Raw genomic sequence first — 17,353 nt, 5'->3', positions numbered from 1 at the left:
GCAACCCGCTGTCTGTATGACACCTGTCGTTGATGCTAGTACCCACGCCTTGTGATGAGATGCGTGCAGGCTCTGACTCGGCTCCATGTCTGCTTTTAGGTAGACAAGGTCGTCTCCAACATCCTTCAATAACACCCGAACAACTTTGTTACTGTGTAGGTATTGGTACGCCTCCAAACTTTTTAAGTTGCTCATCGCCTTACCATCGCAAGCTACGGATTCAACAAAGTAAGTAAATATGCTACCGTACGTGATACGAGGCCACTTCTTCACGTCATCTTCCCAACTATCATTTGCGTAGGGTAAAGGTAGGCTAATACTACCCTTTTTGATATCCATCCACCATTGTGTTCCCACATCATTATTAGTTTGGCAAGCTCTTCATGAATGAATGAATGAAGAAAACGTTTGTTTACTTCAAACCGGAAATAACACCCATAATTCCCACAAGGCATCATGGGACACGGGAAACTTGTGGATAGATCAAATTCCGAAATGAGTATGCAGTTTAAGTATGTAGTATTCGGACACGGACAGTGTGTGTATGTGCACGCTTGGAGTTTTTATTGGTTCCCAACCGGCTGTTAAAGAAGGTGTGCGAGAGATAGAGAGAAAGAGGAATAGAGAAAGAGAGAGTATCGTACCTTTGATACAAAGCACTCTGCGATGGCCACAGGGTCTGAATTACATTTCTCCAGGTCATGTAGCAGATCTCTGAAAAACAAAATCACTTCAGGATATCACTACCTCAACCACACACGTGCACACACGCAGGCATGCACACTTTCTTCTAATCCCTGCCTACATGTACATACTGTATCTACCTCAAATACTCCAGTATCCCTGCACATTGTAAATTTACCTTGTATTTAGCTTCCTGTCTTATTTTTTTACACACAGACACAGACACACAGACACACAGACACACACACACACCTAATTAAATCATACAAATTACTCCTTATTGATCTATGTTCTAAAAAACAAAAAAACAAATGTAACTTAGGACACATTATCAGGTCCTAGGGTGCTGTAATCAGAACAAAAAGTCACTTCCATGAATTGAAATATGTTCCCTCTCTGTGTGTATGCGTGTGTCCCTTATTCTTCTTGGTTGATGTAATAACTGCCAACTGGTGTAGCTATAGTTACATGAGTAGGGCATGATGTCATTGTCCCTGTGTTGCTGTGTATCTTTGTGACAGCGGCCAACTAAGGGGGCCTAGCCTGAACCATGAAAAACAGCACCAGATTATTATTTTTCCTCCATCAAACTTTACAGTTGGCACTATGCATTTGGGCAGGTAGCATTCTCCTGGCATCTGCCAAACCCAGATTCGTTGGACTGCCATATGGTGAAGTGTGATTCATCACTCCAGAGAACGCGCACGGTGATCTTGCTTGGCTATGGAAACCCATTTCATTAAGCTTTTGGCGAACAGTTCTTGTGCTGATGTTGCTTCCAGAGGCAGTTTGGAACTCGGTAGTGAGTGTTGCAACCGAGGACAGACAATTTGTACGCGCTACGCGTTTCAGCACTCGGCAGCTCCCTTCTGTGAGCTTGTGTGTCCTACCACTTCGTGGCTGAGCCGTTGCTGCTCCTAGACATTTCCACTTCACAATAACAGCATTTACAGTTGACCAGCTCTAGCAGGGCAGAAATTTTACGAACTGACTTGATGGAAAGATGACATCCTTTGACGGTACCACGTTTAAGGTCAATCAGCTCTTCAGTACGGGCCACTCTACTGCCAATGTTTGTCTATGGAGATTGCATGGCGGTGTGCTCGACTTTATACAACTGTCAGCAACGGGTGTGGCTGAAATAGCCGAATCAACTAAATTGAAGGGGTATATACCCACATGCCTTTGGCCATGAAGTGTATATAGATAGATACAGTTTACAGCACACACCCCCCCCCCACCCTCTTATCGACAGGTGACACAAACCATCTTCATTCAGTAGATGCTTTGGAGACTGCACTCTATATTTGTTTTAGGTATGTGTGTTTACCTCTTTGAAGTTGTACAGTAGGTGATTGTTGTTTACCTGTTGAAGTGGTAGATGTCGCGGATGTTCCCAAATAGAGCGCCTCTATCCTCTGAGCTCAGTGCTAGACGAGACTGGTTACTGATACACTCAAGGTAATCCTAAAGAGAGAGAGAAAAAATGTTTTGGGGGAGAAACAATGTACAGTATGTGAATTCATGTAATTGTATTTTTGACTTAAAAGGACTGATTTTTGGAATACAATTACAGAATATATTTCATGCCAATAAAGCACGTTGAATAGAAATTAGAAAAAGTGAGAGAGAGATAAAGAAAGAAAGAGGGCGAGAGAGAGAGAGAGAAAAGAGAGAGAAGAGAAGGGGGAGAGAGATCAGTTATCTCACCTACATCAAAGTGTTTCGAAGGATATCCCATCATCAGTCATGTGAGAAGGACAGTATGCCTGACATGCTCCCTGGCATCACCCTGCCAACCCACCATGAAACACATACTGAATACGCACACACACACAGACAAAAACACACTCTCCACTCATAAATAACCACAGCATCGCAAACTCTTTGAGACCACTACACTTCACTTATTCAGCTCACACATTCAATCTGCTTTAACACTGCTAAGAAACACACTTCACACTTGAACCGAGTTTCTGTCTAGTAAAACAAAGGGGCCCACAGCCACACTTCTCTCTGACTTCTCCAGTCTCAATCCGCCTACAGACTCTTCAGTGCGTAATCCAGATGGCTGTTTACCCAGCACAGCAAAATGTCAAACGGGCCTACAGAGTGTCCAAAAGCCAATAGGACAGGATACACTGGTGAGAGGCTTGTAGAGCACTGTCTCAGGAACTGATACTGTGTACTGTGTTTATGCAGGCGGAGACAGATGGTCTCAGGTGATTATACATCTTAGCTTTCTCTCCACACAGTCACAGATGTGCACGCGCACACACACACCACTCCTCCGCATGCACGCACACATACTTTTTCCCTCCTCCTGTCTCTCCACTCATCTCTCTTTTGTCTCGTTTCTGTCTCGTTGGATGTGTACAGTACATTCTCTCACACTGATACCATCTATACCTGCAGGCTACACAAAGTAGCCAAACTACATCTCACCTCAAACACACACTGTGTCAACACCCCCCTCTACCTCTCACACACACACACACACACACACACACACACACACACACACACACACACACACACACACACACACACACACACACACACACACACACACACACACACACACACACACACACACACACACACACACACACACACACACACACACACACACACACACACACACACACACACACACACACACACATTCTTCTAATCTCTGCCTACATACTGTATCGTATCTACCTCAAATACTCCAGTATCCCTGTAAATTTACCCTGTATTTAGTTTCCTCTCTTATTTTTTGTGTTTTTTTTTCTTATTATTAGCTATACTATTTTTGATATTCTGTAGTTGTGCATGTGACAAACACAACTTGAAATACAACACACACACACTTTATCAGCCCAGCATCTGCACAGCTGTCCTAACCACAAACAGGTAGGACCAGCCATGTTGAAACGACGTGGAGTGAAAATGGATCTTTATGGAGGTGTAACGACTTTTAAAAACAGACTTGTCAGACTGTGTGGGCGCAAGCCATTATTGCATTACAGCAGAGAAAATAACTAGGCTGTCTTACACTGAGTTTGACCACCCACACACAGGGCACACACACAGGGCACACACACCCTCATCTGCTGGTGTGCATGGTTTCTAATCCTGACCTGGTTATTAGGACTGTAAAGACCGCACCCTGTCCAGTAGATTAGATTGTTTGGTGAGGTCATCCTCTCCTCTCCTGGGTAGTGACAGAAACAACCAACTAGAATCACCCAGAGGGGAACTCAGGCTGAACCATTGTGTAACAGAGCATGGGTGAATGTTCATATGGAGGATTTAAGGGTGAATGGGCAGATATAGGGGTTTCAGGGCAATGGTTTAGGGTCAGGTTTGAAGGTAAGAGTTTGGTTGGAGTTTTGGCTTGCAGCTTGGATAATGGTGGTTGGTGGAGTCACGGTCGGGGACCAAGATCATGTTTAGGGTTGGGTTAGGGCTGGGTTCGGGTCATTGGCCACGGTTAAGGAGTAAGATGAGACTTTTTAGCCATGGGTCACAGATGTGGCCTGTCCTGACCCAGTCAATCAACACAGCCTAGTGTGAGCCTGATCACACACACAAACACACAGTGTTAAAACCCCACAGCATGCTAAACACACATACCTCAGACACACAAGCAGCTATACACACACACACACTCCTAGCTAAGCTTCTTCAACAAAATATAAACTGCTTACACGTTACACATTAAAGGGATCGTTTTTTCCTTCCATTCAAGTCATGGGACCGATATTAGCATTTTTCACACATCATGTTCAAATAATCTATAAGTGACTTTGTTGAGCTTCACAATACATTTGAGATACTTTTGAAATATTTGGACAAGATTTGGATGCACGAAAAATTCTAATATTGGTCCCATGACTTGAATGGGATTTGTTCCACAAATGCTAAAACATTAGCATTTGGAAACAGTGAGAGGGAAACTAACCCAAAGCATGGATTGTAGTCATACATTATCTTACACCGTAAAGTAACCAGTATATAATTTAGAAATTTGGGTGAACTATACCTTTAACACTCACATACACTTTCTCTCAATCTCTCCAAATCTAACACACACCGATACACTCCTCACTCCATACGCCCATGTGAAAGCCAATTCACTAGGACACGCTAACTCCAAACATCCATATTCCATTTCTGGAACCTCACATAGCAAAGTCTCTGCTGAGAATTCCCAGAAGCACAGGGATTTCCCCCGTGTAATCCCAAATTCCTGTTCAACATCAAATGGGGGGGGGGGGGGGGGGTTCTACTAAGCTATATTGAATTGTTTTAAAAGGTCATACTAAGGATCATTTTGCTATTTGAATTATAATTTTTGGCGCATTTTCTGGCTAGCATGCCCTTTATTGTTGTTTTCCTTACAAATATTAACTTTGGATGTGTGTGTTCCAATCAAAGTAAGTGCCTTATTTTCGATATATCGTGTTTTCGTTTCTACAGTAGCATTTTTCATTAATTAATTTCATTTATTTAAATTTATTTAACTAGGCAAGTCAGTTAAGAACAAATTCTTATTTACAATGACGGCCTACACCCGGCCAAACCCTACACTGACCTGGACCAATTGTGCGCTGCCTTATGGGACTCCTGATCACGGCCGATTGTGATATAGCCCAGGATTGAATCCGAACCCTGTGCTGCAGTGCCATAGACTGCTGTGCCACTCAGGATCCACATACTGTATGCATGTATGGAGCATAATGTATTTACTGTTTTATTCACGTTTTCAAGTACTGTTGACAAATCATGCATTCCGATTCTTGCATAGATTGTAATGGATACATATGATGTGTGTAAAATACTTTTTTGAAGGTTGTACTAATTATGATGAGCTGATTGAAATGCTAAGCTATTTGCCAGCTATGTGTGGCGCCATGTTTGTTGACATTATACAATGCATTCTGGTTGTCACGTAAGCATCTGTCAGACCAAAGATTATTACAAAACAAAGTGAAGGGATGGTTCACTTGACTGACTTATGGTGCTTTCAAGACATTTGAGGTCAAATATGAGGTCAAATCATGACGTCAATGATCTTCAGGTCAGAAAGTCAGAGCTCTACAAAGAGGTCCGAGTTCCCGAGTTGGATTTCTGAGTTGGATCACTGTTTAAAATGATTTTTCCCAGTCGGAGATTGTTCCCCCCCCCCCCCCCCCTCCAGAGTTCCCAGTTGTCTTGAACGCACTGAAGTCTGAGATTTCCGAGTTCCCAGTTGTTTTGAACAAGGCGTCACATTGTAACTATGGTACCTAAGGGTTGCCAGCTCAGACCCCCCTTTCCAGGTGTTTTATTTATATTTAACTTATAAACTTCTCCTTTGTTTGCCGTCCATTTATTGATAAATCCCCCATCATCGTAATATTTCCTGCATGATATCCCCCCACGATACCTTCCCACATCTCTACCTCCCATGTACTTGAAACCCCCCCACAAATGAAAATAACCCCCCCACAAGCCCCCCTAAAATGATTAAACCATATCTGGCAACCGTGTTTAGCTTTCGCAGTACGGTTAGTGTAGGGAGTAGGCTTGTGTTTGGGGTGATGATCTGTGAGGTGATAACATTTGATTTGCTTTGTGTTTAGTCAAAAACTGTAAACGACTTGTCAAGTCAGGTGCTCCGGTTCTTGTATACACTGTAACAAGTACATAGAAGATTTGTAAAAAACCTAGGTGTTATTTTAGATTCTGAACTAAATGATTAATCACATATTAGGAATGTGACCAAAATATAGAGAATCTGTGTCATGTTTTGTCTTTGATCATCATGTCTTGTCCCTGTGCTTCCCTCTGCTGGTCTTATTAGGTTCTTTCCCTCTTTCTATCCCTCTCTCTCCTCCTCCCTCTCTCCCTCTCCCGCTCTCTCTCTCTATCGTTCCGTTCCTGCTCCCAGCTGTTTCTCATTCTCCTAACGACCTCATTTACTCTTTCACACCTGTCCCCTATTTTGCCCTCTGATTAGAGTCCCTATTTCTCCCTCTGTTTTCCGCTTCTGTCCTTGTCGGATTCTTGTTTGATGTTTGCTGTTCTGTGTCCTTGTTCCGCCCTGTCGTGTTTTTGCCTTCTTCAGATGCTGCGTGTGAGCAGGTGTCTATGTCAGCTACGGCCTGTGCCTTCCTGAAGCGACCTGCAGTCTGTGGTCGCGTCTCCAGTCGTTCCTCTCTACTGACGAGAGGATTTCAGTTTCCTGTTTTGGATTTACCTTTGATAATATCCAGGAGAATCATTGTTTGTTTAAGACTGGAATAAAGACTCTGTTTCTATTACGTCGCTTTTGGGTCCTCATTCATCAGCATAACAGAAGAATCCGACCAAGAATGGACCCAGCGACTACGGATTCTCGCAACACTGCCGTCGAGATCCAGGGAGCAATGCTCGGCAGACACGAGCAGGAATTGTCTGCTGCTCGTCATGCCGTTGAGACCCTGGCCGCTCATGTCTCCGATCTCTCAGGACAGTTTCAGAGTCTTCGTCTCGTGCCACCAGCTACTTCCTGGTCTTCCGAGTCTCCGGAACCTAGGGTTAATAACCCACCATGTTACTCTGGGCAGCCCACTGAGTGTCGCTCCTTTCTCACCCAGTGTGATATTGTGTTCTCTCTCCAGCCCAACACATACTCAGGAGAGAGAGCTCGGATCGCTTACGTCATATCACTCCTTACTGGTCGGGCTCGGGAGTGGGGCACAGCTATCTGGGAGGCAAGGGCTGAGTGTTCTAACGTTTATCAGAACTTTAAGGAGGAGATGATACGGGTTTTTGATCGTTCAGTTTTTGGGAAGGAGGCTTCCAGGGCCCTGGCTTCCCTATGTCAAGGTGATCGATCCATAACGGATTACTCTATAGAGTTTCGCACTCTTGCTGCATCCAGTGACTGGAACGAGCCGGCGTTGCTCGCTCGTTTTCTGGAGGGACTCCACGCTGAGGTTAAGGATGAGATTCTCTCCCGGGAGGTTCCTTCCAGCGTGGACTCTTTGATTGCACTCGCCATCCGCATAGAACGACGGGTAGATCTTCGTCACCGAGCTCGTGGAAGAGAGCTCGCGTTAACGGTGTTTCCCCTCTCCGCATCTCAACCATCTCCTCCCATCGGCTCAGAGACTGAGCCCATGCAGCTGGGAGGTATTCGCATCTCGACTAAGGAGAGGGAACGGAGAATCACCAACCGCCTTTGCCTCTATTGCGGTTCTGCTGGACATTTTGTCATGTCATGTCCAGTAAAAGGCCAGAGCTCATCAGTAAGCGGAGGGCTACTGGTGAGCGCTACTACTCAGGTCTCTCCATCAAGATCCTGTACTACCTTGTCGGTCCATCTACGCTGGACCGGTTCGGCTGCTTCCTGCAGTGCCTTGATAGACTCTGGGGCTGAGGGTTGTTTTATGGACGAAGCATGGGCTCGGAAACATGACATTCCTCTCAGACAGTTAGGGAAGCCCACGCCCATGTTCGCCTTAGATGGTAGTCCTCTCCCCAGTATCAGATGTGAGACACTACCTTTAACCCTCACAGTATCTGGTAACCACAGTGAGACCATTTCCTTTTTGATTTTTCGTTCACCTTTTACACCTGTTGTTTTGGGTCATCCCTGGCTAGTATGTCATAATCCTTCTATTAATTGGTCTAGTAATTCTATCCTATCCTGGAACGTTTCTTGTCATGTGAAGTGTTTAATGTCTGCTATCCCTCCTGTTTCTTCTGTCCCCTCTACTCAGGAGGAACCTGGTGATTTGACAGGAGTGCCGGAGGAATATCATGATCTACGCACGGTCTTCAGTCGGTCCAGAGCCAACTCTCTTCCTCCTCACCGGTCGTATGATTGTTGTATTGATCTCCTTCCGGGGACCACTCCCCCTCGGGGTAGACTATACTCTCTGTCGGCTCCCGAACGTAAGGCTCTCGAGGATTATCTGTCTGTTTCTCTCGACGCCGGTACCGTGGTGCCTTCTTCCTCTCCCGCCGGAGCGGGGTTTTTCTTTGTTAAGAAGAAGGACGGTACTCTGCGCCCCTGCGTGGATTATCGAGGGCTGAATGACATAACGGTTAAGAATCGTTATCCGCTTCCCCTTATGTCGTCAGCCTTCGAGATTCTGCAGGGAGCCAGGTTCTTTACTAAGTTGGACCTTCGTAACGCTTACCATCTCGTACGCATCAGAGAGGGGGACGAGTGGAAAACGGCGTTTAACACTCCGTTAGGGCATTTTGAATACCGGGTTCTGCCGTTCGGTCTCGCTAATGCTCCAGCTGTCTTTCAGGCATTAGTTAATGATGTACTGAGAGACATGCTGAACATCTTTGTTTTCGTTTACCTTGACGATATCCTGATTTTTTCACCGTCACTCGAGATTCATGTTCAGCACGTTCGACGTGTACTCCAGCGCCTTTTAGAGAATTGTCTCTACGTGAAGGCTGAGAAGTGCGCCTTTCATGTCTCCTCTGTCACATTTCTCGGTTCTGTTATTTCCGCTGAAGGCATTCAGATGGATCCCGCTAAGGTCCAGGCTGTCAGCGATTGGCCCGCTCCTAAGTCACGTGTCGAGTTACAGCGCTTTCTCGGTTTCGCTAATTTCTATCGGCGTTTCATTCGTAATTTCGGTCAAGTGGCTGCCCCTCTCACAGCTCTGACTTCTGTCAAGACTTGCTTTAAGTGGTCCGGTTCCGCCCAGGGAGCTTTTGATCTCCTCAAGAAGCGTTTTACATCCGCCCCTATCCTTGTTACTCCTGACGTCACTAAACAATTCATTGTCGAGGTTGACGCTTCAGAGGTGGGCGTGGGAGCCATTCTGTCCCAGCGCTTCCAGTCTGACGATAAGGTCCATCCTTGCGCTTACTTTTCTCATCGCCTGTCGCCATCGGAACGCAACTATGATGTGGGTAACCGCGAACTGCTCGCCATCCGCTTAGCCATAGGCGAATGGCGACAGTGGTTGGAGGGGGCGACCGTTCCTTTTGTCGTTTGGACTGACCATAAGAACCTTGAGTACATCCGTTCTGCCAAACGACTTAATGCACGTCAAGCTCGTTGGGCGTTGTTTTTCGCTCGTTTCGAGTTCGTGATTTCCTATCGCCCGGGAAATAAGAACACCAAGCCTGATGCCTTATCCCGTCTCTTTAGTTCTTCTGTGGCTTCTACCGACCCCGAGGGGATTCTCCCTGAAGGGCGTGTTGTCGGGTTGACTGTCTGGGGAATTGAGAGACAGGTAAAGCAAGCACTCACTCACACTGCGTCGCCGCGCGCTTGTCCTAGTAACCTTCTGTTCGTTCCTGTCTCTACTCGTCTGGCTGTTCTTCAGTGGGCTCATTCTGCCAAGTTAGCTGGCCACCCCGGCGTTCGGGGTACGCTTGCTTCTATTCGCCAGCGGTTTTGGTGGCCTACTCAGGAGCGGGACACGCGCCGTTTCGTGGCTGCTTGTTCGGACTGCGCGCAGACTAAGTCAGGTAACTCTCCTCCTGCCGGTCGTCTCAGACCGCTTCCCATTCCTTCTCGACCATGGTCTCACATCGCCTTAGACTTTATTACCGGTCTGCCTTCGTCTGCGGGGAAGACTGTGATTCTTACGGTTATCGATAGGTTCTCTAAGGCGGCACATTTCATTCCCCTCGCTAAGCTTCCTTCCGCTAAGGAGACGGCACAAATCATCATTGAGAATGTGTTCAGAATTCATGGCCTCCCGTTAGACGCCGTTTCAGACAGAGGCCCGCAATTCACGTCACAGTTTTGGAGGGAGTTCTGTCGTTTGATTGGTGCTTCCGTCAGTCTCTCTTCCGGGTTTCATCCCCAGTCTAACGGTCAAGCAGAAAGGGCCAATCAGTCGATTGGTCGCATATTACGCAGCCTTTCGTTTCGAAACCCTGCGTCTTGGGCAGAACAGCTCCCCTGGGCTGAGTACGCTCACAACTCGCTTCCTTCGTCTGCTACCGGGCTATCTCCGTTTCAGAGTAGTCTTGGTTACCAGCCTCCTCTGTTCTCGTCCCAGCTCGCCGAGTCCAGCGTTCCCTCCGCTCAGGCTTTTGTCCAACGTTGTGAGCGCACCTGGAGGAGGGTCAGGTCTGCACTTTGCCGTTACAGGGCGCAGACTGTGAGAGCCGCCAATAAACGTAGGATTAAGAGTCCTAGGTATTGTCGCGGTCAGAGAGTGTGGCTTTCCACTCGTAACCTTCCCCTTACGACAGCTTCTCGCAAGTTGACTCCGCGGTTCATTGGTCCGTTCCGTGTCTCTCAGGTCGTCAATCCTGTCGCTGTGCGACTGCTTCTTCCGCGACATCTTCGTCGCGTCCACCCTGTCTTCCATGTCTCTTGTGTCAAGCCTTTTCTTCGCGCCCCCGTTCGTCTTCCCTCCCCCCCCCCCGTCCTTGTCGAGGGCGCACCTATTTACAAGGTACGGAGGATCATGGACATGCGTTCTCGGGGACGTGGTCACCAGTACTTAGTGGATTGGGAGGGTTACGGTCCTGAGGAGAGGAGTTGGGTTCCATCTCGGGACGTGCTGGACCGTTCGTTGATTGATGATTTCCTTCGTTGCCGCCAGGGTTCCTCCTCGAGTGCGCCAGGAGGCGCTCGGTGAGTGGGGGGGTACTGTCATGTTTTGTCTTTGATCATCATGTCTTGTCCCTGTGCTTCCCTCTGCTGGTCTTATTAGGTTCTTTCCCTCTTTCTATCCCTCTCTCTTCTCCTCCCTCTCTCCCTCTCCCGCTCTCTCTCTCTATCGTTCCGTTCCTGCTCCCAGCTGTTTCTCATTCTCCTAACGACCTCATTTACTCTTTCACACCTGTCCCCTATTTTGCCCTCTGATTAGAGTCCCTATTTCTCCCTCTGTTTTCCGCTTCTGTCCTTGTCGGATTCTTGTTTGATGTTTGCTGTTCTGTGTCCTTGTTCCGCCCTGTCGTGTTTTTGCCTTCTTCAGATGCTGCGTGTGAGCAGGTGTCTATGTCAGCTACGGCCTGTGCCTTCCTGAAGCGACCTGCAGTCTGTGGTCGCGTCTCCAGTCGTTCCTCTCTACTGACGAGAGGATTTCAGTTTCCTGTTTTGGATTTACCTTTGATAATATCCAGGAGAATCATTGTTTGTTTAAGACTGGAATAAAGACTCTGTTTCTATTACGTCGCTTTTGGGTCCTCATTCACCAGCATAACAATCTGAGGGGGCCCGAAACTGTGGACATATTTAAAATACACCTTTTAGCTTTGCTTTTCCTAAGGGTGTTTTAGTTGTTCAGTTTTTATTGTTATGTTTCAGTTTTTTATCCTCTTATGTTTGGTGTGTAGTAAAAATATTCGTTTTTTCCTGTGAAGCACATTGTCGTGCATTCCATGTCTGAAATGTGCTGTATAAATAAAGCTTGATTTGATCAAATATTTATAATATGCTAAAAAGTGGCCAAACTAAGTTAATATTTCTCATGCAATGGGCACAGCCATCTTTGACTTTGACTTTGTTAATTTGCGTCATAGTGAACAGCATTCTGGGATTAGGGAGTTTTCACTTGTCAAACATAAACAAACATGGCTGCCATCAAAGAATTTAGCTGCTGTTTTTTTGTCATCACAACGTGTTATTTAGACTGGCTTATGGAATGAGTTTGGCTGTGGATGTGTTCCGTGTAATGCTTGGATGATGAAGTTCGCATTTATCTTTTACAATAAAACATGAAATTGAGGAATAAAGTTGTGAAGACCTTTATTTCCCATCAGTACAAAACTTTGTTTAGGTGCTTTTCAGACAAGAATGTTGTTTAGACGCATTTGATGCATCATACGTTCTGTTGCTACTTTTCCAATGACATAGTTGCGATGGTACGCTGCAGGGACCACTCAACAAAGATCACAAATATGTGATTGTACTCGTCAAAGGGTTAATAGCAGTAAGCGTTGGGAGGGTTGACAAATATTGAAATGAAGGGGTGAAAAATTATGTTCCTGTCTAAAAGTGTCTAAAAGTGTAGTGGAAGAGTGGGTGTCCTGCCCCATAGATCTGCTAAGGGGGTCATTGAGTAGTTCATTGAGGAATACAGGTCTTAATAAGGGGAGTATACGTCTTTAACTTCTTTGGGCTGCAGGGGCAGTATTGAGTAGCTTGGATGAAAGGTGCCCATTTCAAACGGCCTCGTACTCAATTCTTGCTCGTACAATATGCATATTATTATTACTATTGGATAGAAAACACTCTAGTTTCTAAAACCGTTTGAATTATATCTGTGAGTAAAACAGAACTCATTTTGCAGCAAACTTCCTGACAGGAAGTGGAAAATCTGAAATCGATGCTCTGTTCCAGGGCATCCCTATTCATTTGCTTGATATGTATTAGTATACATGCACTTCATACGCCTTCCACTAGATGTCAATAGGCAGGGAGAGAAGAAATTGAGTGTATAGCTTGATCTGAGGTCGAATAAGAGCTCTTGGCATGACGTGACACCAATTTCGTGTTTTCTGGAAGACGCGAGAAGGAACCGGGGATTGCCTTCTGAAAAGCTGTCGTTATAGACGGCTACTATCTCCGGCTTTGATTTTATTTGATAAATGTGACAATGTCATCGTAAAGTATGATTTTTCAATATAGTTGTATCATATTATTGACATTTTTTCGGGAGGTTAGGCGTGTTGCGTTCTCTGCATTTGTTCAGGAAGGAGAGCTTCGCGCCACTTGGCTAGTGTGCTTGCTAATTCAAGAGGGAAAAATGCCATTCTAAAACTAAACAACGATTGTTCCCGACAAAGGACCCCTTGTACAACATTCTGATGGAAGATCATCAAAAGTAGGACCCATTTATGATGTTATTTCATATATCTGTCGAACATGTGTACTATTAGTTTGCGCCCAGATTTTGGGCACTCTCTCGCCATAACGTAAGCTGCATGTCGTAATGAAGTTATTTTTAGAATTCTAACACGGCGATTGCATTAAGAACTAAGCTATCTTTAATTTGCTGTCCAACATGTATTTTTTAGTAACGTTTATGAATAGTTATTTGATTAGATTAGGTGCCTCTCCAAGATTTCTCCGGACATTGTTATTGCATTTTGCCTAGTATTCACATTGTATAACCACGATTTGTGCCGCTAAATATGCACATTTTCGAACAAACCATATATGTATTGTGTAATATGATGTTATAGGACTGTCATCTGATGAAGTTTGAGAAGGTTAGTGAAAAAATTAATATCTTTTGCTGGTTTATTCGCTATCGCTAACGTGCCTAACGAATCAATGCTGTTGTGTGGTTGGCTATTGTAGTAAGCTAATATAATGCTATATTGTGTTTTCGCTGTAAAACACTTAAAAAATCGGAAATATTGGCTGGATTCACAAGATGTTTGTCTTTAATTTGCTGTACACCATGTATTTTTCATAAATGTTTTATGATGAGTATTTAGGTATTTCAATTTGGTCTCTGTAATTGTTCTAGCTGCTTCGGTGCTATTTCCGATTGTAGCTGCAATGTAAAACTATGATTTATACCTCAAATATGCACATTTTTCGAACAAAACATAGATTTATTGTATAACTTGTTATAAGACTGTCATCCGATGAAGTTGTTTCTTGGTTAGTTTGGTTGGTTCTTGGTTAGTTAGGTTGGTTTTGTGCAAGCTACCTGTGCTGTGAAAAATGTCTGTGCTTTTTTGTATTAGGTGGTGAGCTAACATAAATATACGTGGTGTTTTCGCTGTAAAACATTTTAAAAATCGGACATGTTGGCTGGATTCACAAGATGTGTATCTTTCATTTGCTGTATTGGACTTGTTAATGTGTGAAAGTTAAATATTTCTAAAAAATATATTTTGAATTTCACGCCCTGCACTTGGATGGGCTGTTGTCATAAGTGTACCGGCACCGCCCTGCAGCCATAAGAAGTTAAAGTGGTGCTCCTCAGCTCTGCTCAGTGTTTAGCTAACCTACTTTAGACATTGTTATCACAGCTCTTAATCCCTCTTCCTACAGCACCGTTCTCTCCCCCTTTCCTCTTCTCCTCACCCTGAACGGAGGGAGAAGGGATAGTGTCACGTCCTGACCATAGTTCTTATGTGTGTTGCTTGTTTTAGTGTTGGTCAGGACGTGAGCTGGGTGGGCATTCTATGTTGTGTGTCTAGTTTGTCTGTTTCTGTGTTCGGCCTAATATGGTTCTCAATCAGAGGCAGCTGTCAATCGTTGTCCCTGATTGAGAATCATATATAGGTGGCTTGTTTTGTGTTGGGGATTTGTGGGTGGTTGTTTCCTGTCTTTGTGTTTTCACTGCACCAGCTAGGACTGTATCGGTTTGCCAGATTTATTATTTTGTATTTGTTAAGTGTTCACGTTTATCGGTCGTATTAAACATGTTGAGCACTGGCTACGCTGCGTGTTGGTCTGATCCCTGTTTCACCCCCTCTTCTAGTGAAGAGAGGGAAGGCTGCCGTTACAGATAGGGTAGGGGGAATGGGGGGGGGGGGGGGAGCAGACTTTTCCTTCAAACAAACTCTCATCCTCCTCCCTCACCCCCTCCCCTCCCCTCCCCTCCCCTCAATCCCTTATTCCTCTCTTTCTGAAAGGGTTTCCTGCTGGATGGGACCTCTTATAGACGACAACCGTTCCGCCTATGACCCTGCTACCCCCCCCTACCCCATACTTCACCAGTCTCGACTCAGACCAGGAGAGGAAGAGAGGAAGTGGGATGATGGGGGAGAGAAGGAAAGGACAGGGACGATGGGGGAGAGAACTCAGCCCCACATTACTGTGTCACACTCACGTTTCATCTGTTCAGTATCATATTGGATCAACAAACTGGGCCTGATATGAATCTTCTTTAATGCCAATGTTTGCCCTACTTTCACATACACATGAACAGGGATGGTCACGCACTAAATTATATTGTGTATCAGAGCCCTTCCTGAGACATATAATTTAATACCCGCACACACTCCCCTCTTTACTCCAACCATACATTTCTTTTAACACAGAGACAGAAACACATTTAAAGGCACCGGGCGGGTGTATATCAGTATGAATGTGTATTTGCAGTTCAAACATAGTCGTTGTCAGCAGTGTGTGTGCGTGTGTAAAACAGTTGGACAAGCAGAGTGTCGGGTTACCCTGCCTAACCCCACCCGTACACACAAGTGACCCTGTTAAGAGCTACAGAGACAGAGAAAGAGGGACGCCAGGCCGGCAACAAGGTGTTTGTGTCACGTGTGGCAGGAAATCCCTGCAGGAGAAACACTAGGAGAGGTCTCTGACTGTCAACTCCAAACTAGTAATTGAAATCCTCCCATTTTTATGTTCCCCCCTGAAATAGTAACCCGAGTTAACTACTCCTGTGTACCAGGATATGGGTGTTGTCTGTGGACCTCACACTCACCCATCTTGACTCGTGTTCTTTCTTACACAGGTCCTGACTAGTATGATAGTATGTTCTGTAATATTCTTCTTTACTATGCTATCTGTACCATGCCAGTTAGTCTTATACTGTATGTGCTATCCTGCTGAGATAGCTGGTGTATCTTTCCAGTGGTTGTGTGGTACCATGTTCCTCACCTGTACAATGCTGCGCAGGTCCTGTACGTAGGTACTTTCAGTGTCCAGTATTTCCTGAACCACCCTGTCCACATACTGCACCCTTGGCCCCGGGGTGGACATCTCCCCATCCTCTGTGTCTGACTCTGGGGTCTGTGCAGACCCATGTTTAACCATCTCTCTCCCAGTCTCTGTCCTGCCATCCTTCCTCTCCTCCTCATCCCCACACCCCAACTGCCTGGCTGGAACCAGCTCCAACCGGATCGCCCCGGAGTCCAGGTCGCGGTTCGAAGCGGGATGACAATGAGAGGAGGGGCTTAAGGTGGAGCGGCTGCCCAGTGAGCAGTGGCTGTCCCGGGAGGAGGCGGAGGAAGAGGTGGAGCCGTAGCTGATTGGACGCTCGCCGCTGTCGGGGGAAGAGTCCATGCTGTGGGCAGAGCAGTAGCGTAGGGGGGCTTGGCGGATGTCGGAGTGGCGGAAGCGACCTGGAATGCCCACGGAGCTTAGGACCGAGTCGGCGTCTAGAATGTCCGGCAGAGGAGGGAGGGCATCCGTGTAATCGTCTGAAGGGAGGAAGAGAGAAAAGGAAAGTGTGAAAACTGAGACCTTCATCATTGTCCTCTCATCCAGTACAGAGCAATGAATGTCAACACTCACAGAACAGAAAAATGCTTAAAGGCTTCAACTATCCCCCAAAGTAAAAAAATAATAATATATTTCCACAGTTCCCCTATCTGGATTCCAAGTGGCAAGCTTGCCAGGCCACAGCCTAACTGGCCTCTCTCTCTCTCTCTCTCTCTCTCTCTCTCTCTCTCTCTCTCTCTCTCTCTCTCTCTCTCTCTCTCTCTCTCTCTCTCTCTCTCTCTCTCTCTCTCTCTCTCTCTCTCTCTCTCTCTCTCTCTCTCTCTCTCTCTCTCTCTCTCTCTCTCTCTCTCTCTCTCTCTCTCTCTCTCTCTCTCTCTCTCTCTCTCTCTCTCTCTCTCTCTCTCTCTCTCTCTCTCTCTCTCTCTCTCTCTCTCTCTCTCTCTCTCTCTCTCTCTCTCTCTCTCTCTCTCTCTCTCTCTCTCTCTCTCTCTCTCTCTCTCTCTCTCTCTCTCTCTCTCTCTCTCTCTCTCTCTCTCTCTCTCTCTCTCTCTCTCTCTCTCTCTCTCTCTCTCTCTC

At 45.8% G+C, this 17,353-nt stretch overlaps 1 protein-coding gene across 3 annotated transcripts in view; it reads right to left on the bottom strand.

Annotated features, from left to right (window-relative positions):
- The window catches only part of LOC139556677 (pleckstrin homology domain-containing family G member 1-like), a 96,685-nt gene that overhangs the window by 19,238 nt on the left and 60,094 nt on the right, over nucleotides 1-17,353 (bottom strand). For 2 of the 3 annotated variants that reach the window (XM_071370914.1, XM_071370915.1), the window contains exons 2-4: nucleotides 16,214-16,755; nucleotides 2,051-2,151; nucleotides 645-714 (exon numbers count right to left, since the gene is read on the bottom strand). In XM_071370914.1, coding sequence (XP_071227015.1) covers nucleotides 645-714; nucleotides 2,051-2,151; nucleotides 16,214-16,755 — 713 coding nt within the window. Of the gene's footprint in view, nucleotides 1-644; nucleotides 715-2,050; nucleotides 2,152-2,398; nucleotides 2,477-16,213; nucleotides 16,756-17,353 lie in introns of those variants that run through there. The other variant, XM_071370916.1, reaches the window with a different exon arrangement.

Source organism: Salvelinus alpinus, chromosome 27 (genome assembly GCF_045679555.1).
Source record: "Salvelinus alpinus chromosome 27, SLU_Salpinus.1, whole genome shotgun sequence".
In the NCBI taxonomy this organism is placed as follows: domain Eukaryota; kingdom Metazoa; phylum Chordata; class Actinopteri; order Salmoniformes; family Salmonidae; genus Salvelinus; species Salvelinus alpinus.
Note: the sequence above shows the minus strand (reverse complement) of the source record. Positions and strands in the feature narration are given on the sequence as shown.